Here is a 19,264-nt window from a genome sequence, read left to right as displayed (position 1 = left end):
CACAAAAGTGTGTGTGGTGTGTTTGCAGGGGCTGGCTGTAGTGTACGTGTGACGTCAGGCAGCAACTTTTGGGAGTGGCTTATTTTTCTTCCACTCTGTGGGTCCCGGGGTCGGCAGGTTTGGCGACAGGAGCATTGACCAGCTGGGCCATAACTTTAATCCCAGCACTCAGGAGGCAGCGGCAGGTGGATCTCTGAGTTCGAGGGCAGCCTGGTCTACAGAGTGAGTTCCAGGAGAGCCAAGGCGATGCAGGGAAACACTGTTTCAAAAAATAAAAAAAATAGAGCCGGGCGATGGTGGCGCACGCCTTTAATCCCAGCACTCGGGAGGCAGAGGCAGGCGGATCTCTGTGAGTTCGAGACCAGCCTGGTCTACAGAGCTAGTTCCAGGACAGGCTCCAAAGCCACAGAGAAACTCTGTCTCGAAAAACCAAAAGAAATAAAATAAATTAAAAAAAAATTAATAAAAACAAAATGGTCTCAGGGCCCTTTAAGAGCAGCTTGGCGGCGGAGGCGGTCCGGGAAGGCGGGCTTGGAACGGTCACGTGAGGCTGCGCCTGCGCAGAACGGTCACGTGCCGGCAGTCTGGGAAAATGGCGGCTTCGGGAGAGAGCGGGGCTTCGGGCGGCGGAGGCAGCACAGAGGAGGCATTTATGACCTTCTACAGTGAGGTGAGCTCGGAGTAAGGTTGGTGGCCTCACGGAGAGCGCGCTCCGGCTCCGTCCGCAGCGGCCCGGGGCAGCGGGACGCCTCCTGGGACCGTTGGCCCGCGCCGTCCGGCCTGGGGACTACGGACCGGCCGCGGGGTGCGTGCGCTGCCGCCACTGTGGTTGCTGAAGTCCCCGGAGCGCGGCGGGGCGGCCGGGCCTGTGGACCCAGACCCGGAGAGAGACCGGCGAGCTGCTTGCGTTGCTGCAGCCGGCAGGCCTTGGAGTCTACGACCGGCGGAGGTTTGGCACCTTCCTGGCGGAGACGGAGTTGCGGCGCACCTGCTTTTATTTGTAAACAGGAGGGAGGCCTTTCCCATTCCTCTGCCGTGAGTGTGTGAGTGGCAGTTTCTGCGGTTTACCAGTGCTGAGCACTGTTCATCGTGATACGAATGCGTTATATGACAGCCCCCCAATCTTTAGCATGGCGAACCTTAAGAAGGTGCATATGTACTTGCTTCTGCGACTTTCTTCAGGAAACAGCTTGGTATCAGGACAGGTGTGGACTGGGTCTGAGCCTTGTTTCCGATTGCATCGCTAGCGCCAAGTGCATGGCGGTTGTTTAGCATATAGTCAGTGAATAAATGAATGGATAAACTGAATAAAAGCACGTCGTTTGGCGTCAGAGGCCCTCATAGTGACGTCTTGCAAGGTAGTCTAACTGCTGTTGCAGTCTTTCAAGACACCAATTGCCATGTGCATAACAAGAGGGAGTTAAATGTTATGAGAGTTTTCCCGACGATTGAAGAAAGCAGCTTGCAAATTGAGCCTGTCCTGGAACTCACTTGGTAGACCAGACCGGCCTCGAACTCAAAGATCTACCTGTGACTGCCTCCCGAGTGTTGAAATTAAAGGCAGTTGTCTTTTAAGTCATTGTCTCCTATTAACTCTGTTGGACCCTTCCGGCTTTAGCCTCGGAAGTGCTGGGATTTAGAGCCATTATCTCCTGCGTTTATAATAGTACTTGTTATGTTAGTACTCACCCCCCATAGTGTTGGCTTTTTTTCTCTCTCACTGAGGGATTTCATTCCATCTTGGTGGAGAACGTGGGCAGGGCAGGGCACGTCTTTTAGGCTGGAAGCAGAGAAAGAATGCCTGTACTTTGCAATAGTATTAATAGTTAATGTTGGAAATCACACCTTCTGTAGCCCTTTCTTTCTATTTATAAGACAAGTGCTCAGTGAAGTCTAGACTGCCTCACTCACTTTGCAGTGCTGGCTGCCTGGAACTAGTGGTGATCCTCCTGCTTCAGCCTCCCAAACTCGAGCATTACAGGAATGAGCCCACCACACCCAGCTTTATTTTTTTGTCAAGAATCAAACCCGGGGTTTTTGTTTTTGAGACAGGGTTTCTCTGTGTAGCTTTGGAGCCTGTCCTCCAACTTCTCTGTAGATCAGGCTGGCCTCAAACTTCCCAGAGATCCACCTGCCTCTGCCTCCTGAGTGGGATTAAAGGTGTGCACCACCACCTGGCATGGCTGTGTTTATTATCTGGAATCTTGATGTCTGGTTGGGAGTAAAGCTGTTAGGGTAAATTTCTCACAAGTTAGGTAATTGGCAACCGTGTTTTCTGTAAACCTTATTTTTCCTATGTGTAAAATGGGGGTAATGATAATACTGCCAAGTAGAATTGTTAACAAAAATAATACATGTAAATTTAAAAAATCATGTGTAGGGTATATATGTGTGCATGTATGCACATAACGGGCACAGATGTGTGGCAGTCAGAGGCCAGTGTCATGTATCTTTCACCGTCCATGTTGTGTTTTTGAGACAATGTCTGTTAATGAATTTGGAACTCACCAGTTGGTTAGTCTGGCTGTCCAGTGAGCGCTGAGGTTACAGGTGCGTGTGCCCATGCTCAGCTTTTATGCGGATGTTGGAGATGTGAACTGCTATTGTAAAATTAATTGGGCTGCTGTGATCGTTCTTGTGTGTAGTAAAGTGTCTTATACATGGTCGATACAAATAGTTATTGGCTGGGCATATCAGTATTATGTTAAAGTATCCATCGGCTTATTATTTTTACTAATGGAATTATTGATCCTTTTACTTTCAGGTGAAACAAATAGAGAAGAGAGATTCAGTTCTTACGTCCAAAAATCAGATTGAAAGATTGACTCGTCCTGGTTCTTCTTACTTTAATCTGAATCCATTTGAGGTGAGTGGATGGTCTATGTAGCATTTAGTGGAGAACTTTTCATGTGTGCAGAGTTATGTGTGTGTGTGTTTATTATGTTGTCATTGCAGCATCTGTGGAGAGCTTTTAATGTATGCAGAGTTACGTGTGTGTGTGTGTGTGTGTGTGTGTGTGTGTGTATTGTCACTGCAGCATCTGTGGAGAGGTTTTTATGTATGCAGACACCACATGTGTTTATTATGTTGTAGCTATAGCATCTGTGGTTGATAGCTTTCCATATATACAGACGTATGTATGCACACACACACACACACACACACACACACACACACACACACACATATATATATTTTTTGAGACAGTCTTATGTACTCAATGTTGGTTTTGAACTCCAGATCCTCCTGTGTCAGCCTCCCAAATGCAGAGATTGTAGAAATGAACCACCACACCTAGCTGTTTATTTTTTTTTTAATTTATTTATTTATTATGTATACAATAGTCTGTCTGTTTGTATGTCTGCAGCCCAGAAGAAGGTATCAGACCTCATTCCAGATGGTTGTGAGCCACCATGTGGTTGCCGGGAATTGAACTCAGGACCTTTGGAAGAGCAGGCAATGCTCTTAACCACTGAGCCATCTCTCCAGCCCCTAGCTGTTTATTTTTGAAACAGGATCTTACTGTAGCCCACTATGGCTTGGAGATCACTTTATATCCCAGGTTGGCCTTAGACTCTTTGTGGTTCTTCTGCCTCAGCAACTAAGTGCTAAGATTATAGGTATAAGCCATCATACTTGGTTTGGAAGCAGATTTATGTTACAGCATACACTCAAGTTACATTGTTGGGAATGAAAAAGGTGGTGAAAAAAAAAATGAAAAAAAAAAGAAAAAGGTGGTGAAGTGGTAGAATTTGTATGGTGGGTAGGTTGTCTATGAAGTTACTTGATTTTATTGTGAGTAGGGTTAGCAAGATAGCTTGTTAAAGAGATAGACTTTGTCCTGGCAAATGTTCTCCAATATTCTAATATACAAGGATTTATTTTGAATATAGAGACATAGCTGGGCTAGCTAAATTTAGGATCAATGATTTAAAAAACATGTAATGCCAGGGAGCCTGTTCTCTTTGCACTTGGTAGACAGAAGCAGGAATAGCCCTACAGATTTGAGGCCAGCCTAGTCCATAGAGCAAGGCTTGGGCCCACCAGGGCATCAGTGAGATCCTGTTTCAAAACAACAACAAAACAAACAAAAACTTTGTTAAAACTTTCTTGTTACGTAAAGATAAAAGATACCAAATATTGAGTAAGAACAGAATGAAGATCATGAGATTTTAAGTAAGCGAATGCATTTACTGTTTTTGAACATATTTCCAGTGTGGCTCAGAGTGGCTCAGCTCAGCCATCCACCTACTTCACCTTCCCGAGTGCTGGGAGCATAGTGTGCACCACCCACCATGCCAGGCTCTGAACATTTCCTATTGTCACGAATCACTGTTCTTTCGTGTGTGATTAAAAAGTCAGGTCATTCACCTCAAATTACAGCAAACTGACAGTGTGTCTTCCCTCGTCTTTCCCATCAAGGGAGGTAGAGAGATTCTGGCACTGCCCTCAGTGGTGATCCTCCAAACCTCCAAATACACTGATTATTTAATAAAATTTTAAAAATTTATATGTGTGCTTTGCTTGCATGTATATTTGTGTGCCATGTGCATGCCTAGTGCCCATGGAATCTAGAAGAGGGGGTCAGTACTGAAGCTCCAAGTGGTTGCTAGCCACCATGTGGGTGCTGGGAATTGAACACTGCGCCATTTCTCTCTCTTTCTTTGATGCTGGGAATCAAACTCAAGAGGATTTTAAATATCAGTTAAACATTTTACCATTGTGCATACTAGGTATTAGGTTGGCCCATATCTCTCTCTTTCTCTCTGTCTCTGTCTCTCTCTCTCTCTCTCTCTCTCCTGTTTGTTTTGAGACAGGGTTTCTCTGTATAGTCCTGGCTGTCCTGGAGCTCGGTATATACCAGGCTGGCCTTGAACTCATAGAGATTCACCTGCCTCTGCCCCTCTGCCCCTCTGCCCCTCTGCCCCTCTGCCCCTCTGCCTCTGCCTTGGCATCCCAAATCCTGGCATGGAAGTCTAGTGTCTGTTGTCACACCCATGGTACCTGTGCTTTGTTTGTTTTTGTGTGTGTGTGTTTTTTTTTTCTTTAAGATTTATTTTAGGGGCTGGAGAGATGGCTCAGAGGTTGAGAGCACTGACTGCTCTTCTGGAGGTTCTGAGTTCGGTTCCCAGCAACCACATGGTGGCTCACAGCTATCTGCGGTGAGATCTGGTGCCCTCTTCTGGCCAGCAGGCATACATACAGACAGACAGCACTGTATACATAATAAATCTTTCAAAAAAAAAAGATTTATTTTATTTTGTTTTATTTTTTTGAGACAGACCTTCTCTGTATAACCCTGGCTGACCTGGAACTCACTCTGTAGACCAGGCTGGTCTCAAATTCACAGAGGCCTGCCTGCCTCTACCTCCCGAGTGCTGGGACTAAAGGTGTGTGCTACCATGCCTAGCTAAGATTTATTTTTATTTTGTGTTGTTACAGGCTGACCTAAATAAAGAGAGATCTGACTAAAAAAATAAAAAACGGGGGGCTGGAGAGATGGCTCAGTGGTTAAGAGCATTGGCTGCTCTTACTGAGAATCCGGGTTCAATTCCCAACACCCACATGGCAGCTAACAACTGTCTGTAACTCCAGTTCCAGGGCACCTGACACTTTCACACTAATGTACTTAAAATTAATTTAAATAAACTATTAAAAAAAACGGGCTGGAGAGACAGCTCAGAGGTTAAGCTCATACACTGCTCTGGAAGAGGAAGACTTCAGTTCCAAGCCACCTGTAACTCCAGCTCAAGGGAATCCAACATGTCTGGCCTCCACGGACACCTACACTCACACATGCAGAGATTCACACATAGACCAATACACATAATTAAACTTAAAAATAATGGCTGAAGAGATGGCTCAGTGGTTAAGAATGCTTGTTGTTGCTGGGCAACTGAACTCATGATCATTCTACCCAACTTTGTAAATACTGGGATTATAGGTGTGAGGCACTGTGCTGAGCCCATGTTGATATCTTTACCCTACGTGGGTTCCGACACAATGTGCTAGGCAGCCTGGTCTTGGCCTCCTAGTCCTTTCTTGGCACTCTATGTCAGGCTACTGTTCTGTGTGAATACCCTTCTCACCCCACGTGGGCTCTCGCACTCTGCTAACTACTCCTTGTGTGTGGTTACTCTCTTTGTTCCAGGTGAGCTCTGAACTCTGACACTGTGTTCTGGACTATGAGATTCAGCATATATCACTTCACCTGGTTTTACTTAACGGATTTAGTTATATTGCTCAGAACAGAAGTGGGGGACAGAAGGCTTGTAGTAGGAGAGCGGGGGGGGGGGGGGGGGGGGACAAACATAAATATATACACAGACACATACAAAACACATACACACATAATTCTCTCCCTCTTGTTTTTGTTGTTGTTGTTTGTTTATTTGTTTGTTTGAGACAGTGTCTCATGTAGCCCAGACTGGCACTGAATTTGTTATATAGCCAAGGATGACCTTGATTCCTTGATCTTCCTTCTGTGGTAGAAGTCTAGGAATAATCCTACCCCACTCCCCGGTTTTATGTTTTTTTTGTTGTTGTTGTTGTTGTTGCTGCTGTTGTTTGTTTTGAGACTGTTCTGCTTGTAACCAAGGCTGGCCCTGCACTTACCATCTCTCTGCCTCTGTCTTCCTAGGATTGAGAGGACAGATATGGGTCACCATGCTCAGCTTTACACTTTTGATCTTGGTTCTTCCAGGTTCTCCAGATAGATCCTGAAGTGACAGATGAAGAAATAAAAAAGAGGTTTCGGCAGGTACAGTGCTGCTTCTCTCGCTAGTGTGTGAGCCTTCTGCTTCTTTGGTGCTGGTGGTGGTGGGGTTCATGGAGCTTAGACTTGCCTAAATTTTCCCTGGGTAACCAAGGATGGCCTTGAGCTTATGATCCTCTGCTTTTGCCTCCTGAGTTCTGGGATTGTAGGCATGTGCCTCGAACCCAGGTTTTCATATATAATAAGACAAGCACTCTACCAATTGAGCTACATCCTAGATGAGATTTTTGAGGATTTGTCAATTAAATTTTGGGCCAAAATTTAACTTGCCACCCCTTGCAAATTAAGGCTTTAGTGACATGTATGTGCAGTGACATAGAATGTTAACTAATGTACCATGTGTAGATCTTTCTGTGGATATAGTGAATTTTCTTTTTTGTTTTTTCTTTTTCATATAATTATCTATTTATTTATTTGAATTTTCGAGACAGCGTTTCTCTATAGGTTTGGAGCCTGTCCTGGAACTAGCTCTTGTAGACCAGGCTGGCCTCAAACTCACAGAGATCCACCTGCCTCTGCCTCCCGAGTGCTGGATTAAAGGTGTGCTTAAGTAGCTAGGAGGACAGGCACATACCATTTGCGTAACCCGCTCAGTTACTTCATATCTTACAAATGGCTGTAAAAACCCAAGAAATACTTAGCTTAGGTTTGTGAGATGGCTTTGACACTAAAAGTACCAGCTGCTAAACCTGACCACCTAAGGTTGATCCTAGGGACCCACATGGTAGAAGGACAGACCTGACTCCAGCAAATTGTTCTCTGATCTCCACACACACATACCATAGCTTGTGTTTACGTTCCCCAACCCAGTAATGCAAGAAGTTTTTAAAAAAGAAATACCTGACTTAATGTAACAAGTACTTATGAAATTAGCTCTCTGGCTTCTGATTCGTGCCACTGTCTTTCTTTCTTTTCTTTTTCTTTTCTTTTTTTTGGCTTTCGTAAGTTCTTTCCTTATCTCTTCATGCTTTTCACATTTGAATTGGACCTGGCCAGTGCTGACTGTGATACTCCAATTCTGCACAGCTGTCTTACTGATATCCAGGGCTGGCTTCCTCCAGGGCAGCAGGTTTCTCCACACTGCTGACTCATGGTTACCTCTGGTCTCCCAGCAAGCTAAGATGGCTTTTGTTTTTGCCTGCTCAGTCATTTCCCATTATATAACTTTATGGTTTTAGAAGCTCTGATCTGCTTAGTGCTCCTCCTTTTCCCCAAGGTCTGTTTTCCAATACAGTCCTTTAACAGTTGTTCCTAATATAACAAGCATTTCAGTCCTTAGACTATTTCTATAACCACAGACTTGAGTTACAATTCTGACTGACTAGATGGCCTCATAGTTAAAAGCACATGTGACTTTAGTTTTAATTTGTTCTCTTACTTAGGAGCAGTGTGCACTTGAACAAGTGCTTTGGACCTTTCTGTGTCTATTTTACCTCATTTGGTAAATGTTTCCAAATATTTAAATCAGGTACTACATACAGAAGGCTTTCAATGGATGTCTTGATACTTTGTATATACTAACCTTTGTCCATGGATGTTTGTGTGCAAATTCATTCACTTCCTTTCTTTTTCTTTGTTGCCTCTCCCCTCCCCTTACCAGTTTCTCTCTCTTTTTTTTAAAGATTTATTATTTATTTATTATGTATACAACGTTCTGCCTCCATGTATACCTGAAGGCCAGATGAGGGCGCCAGATCTCATTACAGATGGTTGTGAGCCACCATGTGGTTGCTGGAATTGAACTAAGGACCTCTGAAAGAGCAGCCAGTGCTCTTAACCACTAAGCCATCCCTCCAGCCCCCTCAGTTTCTCTTTTCCATTTACTTTTTCCTGTCATCTCTGCCCTCTTCTCCCTTTTCTCTCTCCTCTTATTTTTCTCCTCTCTTCCTACCTATTCCACAGGGTCTCACTTTTAGCCCAGGCTAGCCCTGAACTCCTAATTCTCCTCAGTGTTGAGATTTCAAGAACGGGACCCCTATATTCTGCTTATGCTAATTACTTGCATTGTTCGTTTTGTCCAAACGATGTAGGTACTTTGTATTTTTCCAGTGATAGAGCAGGAAGCCAAAGTAAAGAGTTGAAGTGAAGCAACTTGAGAGTTGCTCAAGGTTTGAGAGCTAGCAAGTGATTGAAGTTAGAATTGCGTGTCAGGACTGTGATGCTGGTGCTTCGGGGATTAGCATTAGATTTTTGTGTCCCTACACTTTTTTTTTTGGTTTTTTGAGACAGGGTTTCTCTGTAGCTTTGGAGCCTGTCCTGGAACTAGCTCTTGTAGACCGGGCTGGCCTCGAACTCACAGAAATCCACCTGCCTCTGCCTCCCTGTGGGGGTTTTCTGATAAGAAGTTCATGTTTTGCTTATTATTTACTGGTGCATGTGAAGAGTTCAAGTCACTTCAATGAACTGTTGGTGAGCCTGACTTTTCTCCCTTGTAGTTGTCTATATTGGTGCATCCTGATAAAAATCAAGATGACGCTGACAGAGCACAGAAGGCTTTTGAAGGTATTTGTAAATTTACCTGCTTTTGAGTAATATATTGTCAATGCTAAGGAGTAACTAGTTGTGGAAAAGCTGTGGATTTCAGTAAAGCAGCCATTTAAAGCAGAATGTTTGAAGAAGTAATCCTTGGGGGCTGGGCGTGTAGCTCAGTGCTTGCCTAGCATGCTTGAGGCCCTGGGTTCAATCCCCAGCACTGAAAAGAAACTGCTCCTTAACTTTGCTTAGTTGAAACTTACATGTCTGCGAGTATACTTTTACTGCATAGGATCTTTTTTTCTCTGAACATAAGTAAAGCGGGAAATACTTTGTCAATGTGTTATATTTAGACATGGTATGTTTAGCCTTGAGTGTATATTTAATATTTTTTCCTAAGACTTTTAAGGTCATTGCTATGGTTGTATGCTTTTTAAAAAATGAGTTTAACAATGGTAAATAATGTAACAAAGTAGGGAATGTTTTTAGACAGTGCAAGTCCATTTACACTGCCTGAGTATAGCTCAGACTTTGAGAGGGTATTTGCAGAAACAGTTAACTTCAATGTTTTGCATTAGCTGTGGACAAAGCTTACAAGTTGCTACTGGATCAGGAACAAAAGAAGAGGGCCCTGGATGTAATTCAGGCAGGAAAAGAATACGTGGAACACACTGTAAGTATTTCTAGTGCTGCTGTGTTTACAGGAAGTAACAGCAAGCTGTGGGCACCGTGTAGAAGGGTATATGCAACTAGCAGTACTGACCAGGTAGCTAGTGACCACTTTAATTCTCACGAATAGCGCCAAAAGTAGCATTCTTTCCTGAGAGAAGAGTCAGGGTGAGGAGTGGCTAGGACACTGCCACACCCACTGGCACTATTAGTCTGATGTTGTTAGATGGCCACTTTGGAATCCCATGTTGCCTTGCTGCCGCAGTGAGAGTGGAGAAGCAGCAGGGCTGTGGCGGTGCTGACTCCCTGGGCTTCCTTTAGTTCCTATGAAAGGTTTGGAAGCGAGAGGCTGTCCAGGAGCTCTGAGTGGGTTTTAAAGCAGGAGGCGGCACATGTTCAGTTAATAACAAAACTCGGGAGACTCTTTTGAAATAAACTAAGTTAAAGCTTTTGTATGTTTTAAATGGGGTCTTGCTGGGGGTACAGAGTAGCCTTAAACTTTAAAACAGACTGGACTGGCCTTAAATTCTTACTCTTCTGCCTGACCTTCTGAGCCATGGGATTGTGGGTTGTATGCCATTGCATCCGATGGAAAGACTTTTTTTCTTCTTCCTTTTTTGGTTGGGTTATTTTATTTTGAAAGAGTTCTATGCAATCCAGGCTGACTTTGAATTAGCTGACCTGAGGCTGACCTTAAATTCTTTTTAAATCTTCTAGATACGTTTCTTTTATGTTTATGGGTGTTTTGTCTACATGTATGTGTGTACTCCATGGGTATGCCTGGTGCTCAGGGGGATCAGAAGAAGGTGTCAGATCCTCTGGAACTATAGTTACGAATGGTTGTGAGCCTCTGGGTGGGTGCTGGGAACTGAACTTTGATCTTTTTAGGAGCAGTAAATATTCTTACCTGCCGAGCCCTGTCTCCAGCCCCTGGCCCTGCACTTTTTGACCCTTCTCTATATCCAGTTGCTAGGATTACAAACATGCACCATGCCCAACTAGAAAGCTCCTCTTTCTTTTTTTTCCCCCATGGAGCAAGAATCTCAAGACCTTTTACAAGAGTGATTTCAATGGTGAGTGAGTCAGGAGTCCGTCTTTGTTTTGAAGAGTTTTGAGATTTGAAATGGAACTTTATAGGCAATACTAATAAAGATGAACCCATGTTAGATGAAGACGGTGAGGAGAAAAGTCAGGGAAAGAAAGGTGTGTAACTGGGTCCTGCTGGTGTGTTGCACATGGCACTTGTAGAGTCAGCCCTGTTAGAGTTTAGAAGAGTGCACACCAGTGCCTTCAAGTCGGAATCGTCCTTAGAATTCCTGACCACACGGTGGCAGTAAAGTTTTTCTGAACCTGGTAGGCACTTGGCTGTGTGATATTCTCATAGGTCACTTATGGAGTAGTGACAGTCTCTTGTGAGTTTTATTATTGTTGTTGTTGTTGTTATTATTATTATTATTATGTTCAGTAGTGGCCAAAGTGATACATGTATCCAGTAGTGTGATGTGAAAATTATGGTTTCTGGAGTTTCACAGTGGAAACGATCAAGGATGTACTTTCAGAAATCCCTTTCATGCTTAAAATACCATACATTTCCTAGGTCCTCCTAAAGCTTGGCAAATGTGCCTTCTTTGCTGTAACGGTGTGACCATAAGCACCATGTCTAAGGCTGTTGGCTGTGGCTCGGCCTTTATGAGTTAGGGGCAACATCTCTGCTGGTTGTCTCTCAATAGTGCTGACTGTGGGTGCAGGCTAGAGTGGACTTAGATGAAGTTAGAGGAAGGACCCACAATTCCTAGTCTTCTTAGTTGCTTTATAGTGTTTTCTATTAAAATGTATTGTTGCTGTTATAATTGGCAGTGTAGGTGGAGGCTCTTTTGCCTTCATCTTATTATCCTGTGCCTATGGAAAAGTGCACATATGTACAGCTCAGTTGCTATGAAAGTGAGTGCTCATTGCTGACGGGAAAAAAATTCTTTTTAGGTTAAAGAGCGAAAAAAACAACTCAAGAAGGAAGGAAAGCCTACAAATGTAGAGGAAGATGATCCTGAACTGGTGAGTTATTGGGAAACAACTTTCATGTGTGATCGGTGGGTTGAAGAGCAAGGCCTCACTTAAAGTGAGTAAGTGGACATTCATTTATCCCCACTCATCCTGTGTTTAGGTGTGTTTGTCTTGTGTCTGTGTTACATGCATAGTGTGTGTACATGTGTGTACACGTGTGTAGAAGCCAGAGGAGGTATCTGCTCTAGCAATGTCCATTTATTCTCTTTAGTCAGAGTCTTTCACTGACAAGCTGGAGCTAGGCTGGTGGCCAGCAAGCCCCACTGAGTGTGCTGTCTCTACCCCTAAGCTATAATAAGAGTGCTGGAGATTTTAGCTCGGGTCCTCATGCTTGTACTCTTACCCACCGACCCATCTCCACCAGCTTTCTAAATGTAGAACTACTGCCTGTCCGTCCGTCCGTCCGTCCTTCCTTCCTTCCTTCCTTCCTTCCTTCCTTCCTTCCTTCCTTCCTTCCTTCCTTCCTTCTTGGGGTGGGGAGGGTTCCCTAGCTGTCCTGGAACTCACTCTGTAGACCATACTGGCTTCGAACTCACAGAGATCCGCCTGCCTCTGCCTCCCAAGTGCTGGGATTAAAGGTGTGCACCACCACTGCCTATCATAAGTGCATCTAATGGAGTTTGTGCTTGATTATTTTAGAAACCATATGTGCAAAGTACTATGTTTAATTATAGTTTTTAATTTCTTTTGAGATACATAGGCACCCTAGTACACGTTTAGGAATATAGGGCTTTAGAGCTGCTTGGCTGCTCAAAGCACTTGTTGGACAGGCATGGTGCTGCCTGTAATCTAGAGCTCTAGAAGCATGCTAAGGGCTGGAGAGATGGCTTAGTGGTTAAGAGCACTGCCTGCTCTTCCAAAGGTTCTGAGTGCAATTCCCAGCAACCATTTGGTGTACAGCAACCATCTATAATGAGGTCTGATGCCCTCTTGAGGAAGAGTTGTTCTCATCAACTTAGGACAGGAAAGCCTATATGGACAGGTTCAACAGAACCAACATTTACAGGCTGCCATGCATATAGACTAGCAGGAAGTGGTGAGCTCCAGGTTCAGGAGAGACTGCCTCATTAGAGTGGAGAGTGACTGAGGCAGATACCTGATGTCAGCTGTAGGCCTCCACGTGCACCACACACACATAAAGATATTGAAGTATTTATTAGACGTTCCTTTACTCAGTTGTTATTTTTTTTAAATATTTATTTATTTATTATGCATACAATGTTCTGTGTGTATGCCTGCAGTCCAGAAGAGGGCACCAGACCCCATTACAGATGGTTGTGAGCCACCATGTGGTTGCTGGGAATTGAACTCAGGACCTCTGGAAGAGCAGGCAATGCTCTTAACCACTGAGCCATCTCTTCACCCCCCTCAGTTGTTATTCTTATTAAAGTTTGTCAGCATTATTTTTACTGAGCAGCTCCTAGCAGCTATAGTATTAAAGAGAAGTTTTGGACCTCCTTTATTTTTCTTCTCCTCCTGTATTGTTTTTCACTCAGTGCCTCTGATTTTAGTACATGATCCTATTACATATTCATGATGGATTATTATTCTGTACTTTGACGTATAACTCAAAATTTCTGTTTGGGAATAAAACACTCTAAACACGAGTTTCTGAAAAACTCATGGCTGGTTGGGGCTACAGAGGTGGCTCACTGGTGAAGAGCATGTATTGCTCAGGCAGAGGACCTGAGTTTGGTTCCCAGCACCTACATGGTGCCTCACAACTGCCTGTAACTCTAGCTCCAAGTGACGACATCCTCTTTTGGATTTGATGGACACCAGCATTCACATGTGTACAAACCTATATGCAACCACACACATACACATTTCTAAAAATAAATCTTTAAAAAAGCTAGACAGTGTTGACGCACGCCTTTAATCACAGCACTTGGGAGGCAGAGACAGGTGGATCGCTGTGAGTTTGGCGCCAGCCTGGTCTACAGAGAGAGTTCCAATTCCAGGGGATCCAATGCCTTCTTCTGACGTCTGGGCAGTGCACACGCACACGATGCACACACATATTCATGCATATAAAATAAATACATTTTAAAAAAGAGTGAGAGGAGGTGCCTAGTCTCACTGTAACTTGATAGACCATGGCTGGCTGATGGGTATCTGAAGAGAAACAGTGGAGGAGGCGTGGATGGAGGAGGAGTGTGTGAGGGAGGAACTGGAAAGAGAGGAGGGAGGGAAAACTTTGGTTGGATATAAAAACAAAACAAAAAAGAATGAAACTGTCCTGAGTTTGGTGTGCTGGCACATGCCTGTAATCCCAGCAGCTGGGAGACTGAGACAGAGGATTGCCTTGAGTTTGAACCCAGCTTGTGCCACATAGTTAGACCCTGTCTCCAGAACACCCCACAACTGTGTAGTTGGATCTGGTCACTTAGCTTTACTTGCCTTTCTTTTCTTTCTTTCTTTCTTTCTTTCTTTCTTTCTTTCTTTCTTTCTTTCTTTCTTTCTTACCATATTTGTTTTTATTTTATGTGCGTTGGTGTTTTGCCTGCATGTTTGTCTGTGTGAGGGTGTTGGATCTTGGAGTTACAGAGAGTTGTGAGCTGGGTGTTTCGGGTCCTCTGGAAGAATAACCAGTGCTCTTAGCTGCTGAGCCATCTCTCTCACCCATTTACTTTTCTTTAATTTTATAAAGTCTAATAATAACCTCTGCTGTAACAATAGCTAACATAACTGAAAGGCTCTAGGTAGACCGTGGGTTTGACTTGGTAGTAGAGGTTTTACTTCATTGCTTGGGTTTTATCTTCTGTACTGTAAAAACCAATAGGGCTCTTTGCCTTTGTATCTCCTTTTTTTTTTTTTTTAAAGATTTATTCATTTATTTTAGATGAATTAGTGTTTTACCACCATGTATGTTTGTCTGAGGGTATCAGATCCCCTGAAACTGGAGTCACGGGAAGTTGTGAACTGCCATATGGGTGCTGGCAATTGAACCCAGGTCCTCTGGAATTGCATCTGGTGCGCCTAAACAATGAGCTCTCTCTCCAGTTCCACCTTTATATTTTCTATATAATGCTGTGTTTTTTTCCCATTAGTATGTCTTAGAGTATAAGGTGAACTGGTTACAGAGACACAAAATGTCTTGCTCAAGGTAGAACATATTCTATCCTGTGTAGTAGTCCTGGGTAGGGGGCGGTGGCTGCTGGTGTGGAAGCTCTGCACCATGTGTCCTTCGAGGTCTTGACTCTTCGAGGTCTTGACTCTTCTATGGCTCTGGTAACTAGGATGTGGCCCCCATCTTCCTGACCGGGTGTCTCATATCATGTGCCAGACAACAGAATAAAGGAAGAAAAAGGAGTATGCCACTCCTTCTAAAAACATCCTAGACATTGTGTATGAGTACATTGACTGAACTCTGACTCACATGGCCAAACCTAGCTATAAGGAAGTCTGGGGATTATGGACTTTTATGTTTAGTCCCTTAAAACAGGTTTGCAGTTGTGAGTTGAGCCAGCTAAGTAAGAGTCAGCTTGGTTCATACCACAAAATCAAAATTATAAGATATTTGTGGAAAGGAGAGTAGAAGTTAATCCTGGGGAATATTTGCAGAAGAGCGCCTGCAGAATCTCAGTGGCCTAAGTACTTACGTGCATTCTCCCAGAACCAGGTTTCTAGTCTGCTTAGTAAGAAAGGTCTCCTAGGCAGTGGCATTTCTCCCTGAAGAGACAGTGTAATGGCGTCTCCCTGCAGACATTGCACTGCCCAGTTGTGATCTTTAGGGCTGTTGTGATCACTTAATTTCAGCCTTGATGTGAAATGTTTACTTTTATTTTCTTTTGTCCTTAATTTTCTTTCCTTCTTTTTTTTTTTTTTTGGTTTTTCGAGACAGGGTTTCTGTGTGGCTTTGGTTCCTGTCCTGGAACTAGCTCTGTAGACCAGGCTGGTCTCGAACTCACAGAGTGTCCTTAATTTTCTTGCAGTTCAAACAGGCAGTCTACAAACAGACCATGAAACTGTTTGCTGAGCTGGAAATTAAGAGGAAAGAGAGAGAAGCCAAAGAAATGCATGAAAGGTACACATCCCTGTATTCATCTTAGCCTCATTTAAACGCACAGATTAGCTAATGCAGGCCTCTGGGGATATTCCTAATGAATTGGTAGTGCCTCATTTATGAGAAACTGGAGAGGCAGGTGGACAGCCCAGTGGTGGAGCTCCTCCCTAGCACACGCAAGACAGGCTGGCTGAGCCAGTCAACGGTAAGACACGGCAGACTTCTGGGAAATACTATCTACACCTGTCCCGTAGGGAGTTCCTTTCTATTGAGGAGTGCAGTGTGTTTTCTTCCTTTCTGGAATGCAGTAGAATTTTTGAGACCAGCATCTTTTCTGGGCCTTGTAGCTGCAGCTGTGATGCCTAGGTAGGATTGTAACGGAATAGCTTTAAACCGCTACTGTTCTCGAGTATGATTTCCTCTAGTCAGAAGGGTTGAGGTTGTTGTTGTGGTGGCACACACTCCTAATCCCAGCACTTGGGAGGTGGAGGCAGAAGAAAAAGCAGTTGAAGACTATTTTTGGCTGAGTAGCAAGTCTAAGGCTAGTTTGAATTACATAACACCTTGACTCAGAAAAGACAAAAGGACATATTAAGGTCAATTTGACTTCTGTATTTTGTGTTGTTGACTAGAGTAATTATATATTGCCAGTTGAGTTTGTAGGAAATGTTATTTTAGGTAGCTGTGCGTTAGCTCATGTGGTAACGCGTTGTGAGCATTGGGTAAAGACTGCTTTGCTGTCTCTCCTAGGAAACGGCAAAGAGAAGAGGAGATTGAAGCACAAGAAAAAGCCAAGCGAGAAAGGGAATGGCAGAAAAACTTTGAGGTGAGTAGCTGAGATGGGTCATTCCAGAATCAGGAATGGTTCCTGGGTGCTCCAGGACTGCCTGAGGCAGACAGGGAACTGGGATGTGTGGGCAAGAGTAGGTACTGGGGAAGCAGGGTCTGGGGCTGCCTGGCCTTCATAACTCTTTCCCTGACAAGGGCACCAATAGACACAGCTACCAAGTGAGCCCAAGAAGAATGAGTTCAGAGGTAATATGAAGTAGTACCCTACTTAGAGGACAAAGATTTGTGGAAATAGCTTCTTTTGGGGGGCAGGGAGTTGAGGTTGAGACAAATTTTCAAACAGTTCAGTCTACTCACTATGTAGCTGATAATGACCTTGCATTCCTGATCATCCCGCTTCAGCTTCCCAGATATTGGGATTAAGGTGTACACTCCCAGAAACTACTGGAAACAGGTTCTTGTGACCCAATTATTCATTTTGCAGAGACTTCTGGCATTTTGTTTTGGGTTTTTGAGACAGTCTTACTTTGTAGCCCCAGCTATCTTGGAACTCACTATGTAGCCCTAGTCCAGCCTTGAACTCTTGATGATCCTCTTACCTCCGCCACCTAAGTGCTGGGATCGCAGGTATGTGCACTACACCAGCCCACCTTGTAGCTTTTGAACTGTGTTCATTGCTCTTCTAGTGCCCCACACAGTTCTGGGTTGCATTTGGTCTATCTTTTATAGGATTTAGGATTCAGGGTAGAGCTTGCTTAGCCATAATATTTGACTTTGTTTCTGTCCAGCTTATGAAAAGGGAAAATGAGTAGCCCATTTGATAATAAATAGAGATCTTTGTGGCCAGTGATTACCTGGCTTAGAGACATCTTGTTGAAGTTATGGGGGGTGGGGGGCAACAGCAACATGGTGAAGAAAGAGTGGCTGTACTTTGAGCTAGCTGCATGGTTGAGAAAGCTAGTTAACTTCTCATCATTGTGCAGTCCTCTTTAATGCATGCTGTAGTCAGCTGTTTGTAAGGGTCAGAAGCAACAAGCTAGGGGCCAGGCATGATGGGGCATGTCTTTAGTCCTAGCACTCTAGTGGAGGTGGGCAAATCTCTGAAGTTTAAGGCCAGCTTGGTTTACATGGTGAGTGAGCTCCAGGCTAGCCACCTGAAATGCTATCTAAAACACACACACACACACACACACACACACACACACACACACACACACACACACACGTGCATGCATGCACCAAGTGGTGGTGGCTCAGCACTCGGGAGCCAAAGGCAGGAGATCTCATAGTTCGAGGCCAGCCTGTTCTACAGAGTGAGTTCCAGGACAGCTAGGACTGTTACACAGAGAAACCCTGTCTTTAAAAACCAAACTAACAAAGTAATAAGCCAGCCCTGTAAGTGTGTAGCTCAGCAGTGGAAACAGAAGGAATTTGTTTGGAACGCCCGCCACGAGTCCCAAATAAATAGAGTTATGATAATATCATGACATCACCCATTGTGTCGTGTCCTCTTTGGAGAGGGTGTTGTGAAGTTTTCCCGGGTCTCTAGAGATAGGAGAGGCTCTGATCTGTTCTCCTCTTGGATTGTTGCAGTGGGCTGATTAGGGCTGGGCCACGGGAGAGCAGTTGGCGACAGGACAGGCTCAGCCCCTTCTTTGCTCATTAGTGACCTCACCTTGGATTGATTTCCTTTCTGTTTTCTTTCAGGAAAGCCGGGATGGTCGAGTGGACAGTTGGCGAAATTTCCAGGCAAATACAAAGGGAAAGAAGGAGAAAAAGAATCGGACCTTTCTTCGGCCACCAAAAGTAAAGATGGAACAGCGAGAGTGACCAGCAGGGCCATAGCCACAGCCTTCCCTGGCTGCCTCCATCTGCTTCAAGGACTCATTCTCCACTTCCACCCCAACATAGAGTAGTGTTTGCTTTTTAGTCTATTTTGTTTTCAATACAATTTAATATCAATCAGAGTAATTTGTACATTGAGATGAGGGGCTTGGTCTAACCTTCCCCGTCCTTACCCACGGAAGCACCAGGATCGGAAGGTGTCACTGACTCTGCTGCCTTCTTTTCCCACGGCCTGTAACTTAATGTTTTGTATCTCACTGAGTTGTGTGACTCAAAGGTCAGGCAGGTATAGTTTGTGGAAATCCTCCAATTAAACGTCTTGCATACAGTGGTGTTGCTGCGACTCCAGAACAGCCTGGGCCACTATGGGAAGCCCCTTTGCTTGTTTCTGGGTGTGCCAGCCTTGAAGACCCAGATCCAATAGGAAAGGCATTGTGGATTCTTGATGCCCTGATGCCTTGTGGTGTTTGGCACAAGTCCTATTTGGCTGACCACCAATCAGGCAGAGTCATGTGAGGCTCCCAGCCACTTAAACCTGTTCACTTTCCAAAGAGTTAGCCATCCTCCAGACAGTCCTACTTGTCCTCACTTGTCTGCATTCGTTAGTAGTAATATTCTTTTAACGTATAATAAATTTTTATACCCAA

At 44.3% G+C, this 19,264-nt stretch overlaps 1 protein-coding gene across 1 annotated transcript; it reads left to right on the top strand.

The window, feature by feature from the left end:
• Nucleotides 1-572: 572 nt before the first annotated feature.
• Nucleotides 573-19,264, top strand: Dnajc8 (DnaJ heat shock protein family (Hsp40) member C8). Its single transcript, XM_050155366.1, has 9 exons — nt 573-670; nt 2,765-2,866; nt 6,704-6,760; nt 9,211-9,277; nt 9,826-9,920; nt 11,897-11,968; nt 15,913-16,004; nt 16,734-16,809; nt 18,480-19,264. The coding sequence occupies exons 1-9, from the start codon at nt 593-595 to the stop codon at nt 18,600-18,602; spliced, it is 762 nt and encodes a 253-aa protein (XP_050011323.1). The 5' UTR covers nt 573-592; the 3' UTR covers nt 18,603-19,264.

The sequence above is a fragment of the Alexandromys fortis genome, unplaced genomic scaffold, assembly GCF_014885135.2.
Source record: "Alexandromys fortis isolate MF-2015 unplaced genomic scaffold, M_Fortis_MF-2015_v1.1 scaffold_26, whole genome shotgun sequence".
Classification (NCBI taxonomy): Eukaryota; Metazoa; Chordata; class Mammalia; order Rodentia; family Cricetidae; genus Alexandromys; species Alexandromys fortis.
Note: the sequence above shows the minus strand (reverse complement) of the source record. Positions and strands in the feature narration are given on the sequence as shown.

Coding starts and splice junctions, on each gene's coding strand:
- Dnajc8 (XM_050155366.1), top strand. CDS start 593: ATGGCGGCTTCGGGAGAGAGCGGGGCTTCGGGCGGCGGAGGCAGCACA. Junction 671..2,764: donor TTATGACCTTCTACAGTGAG/GTGAGCTCGGAG, acceptor TTTTACTTTCAG/GTGAAACAAATAGAGAAGAG. Junction 16,810..18,479: donor AATGGCAGAAAAACTTTGAG/GTGAGTAGCTGA, acceptor GTTTTCTTTCAG/GAAAGCCGGGATGGTCGAGT.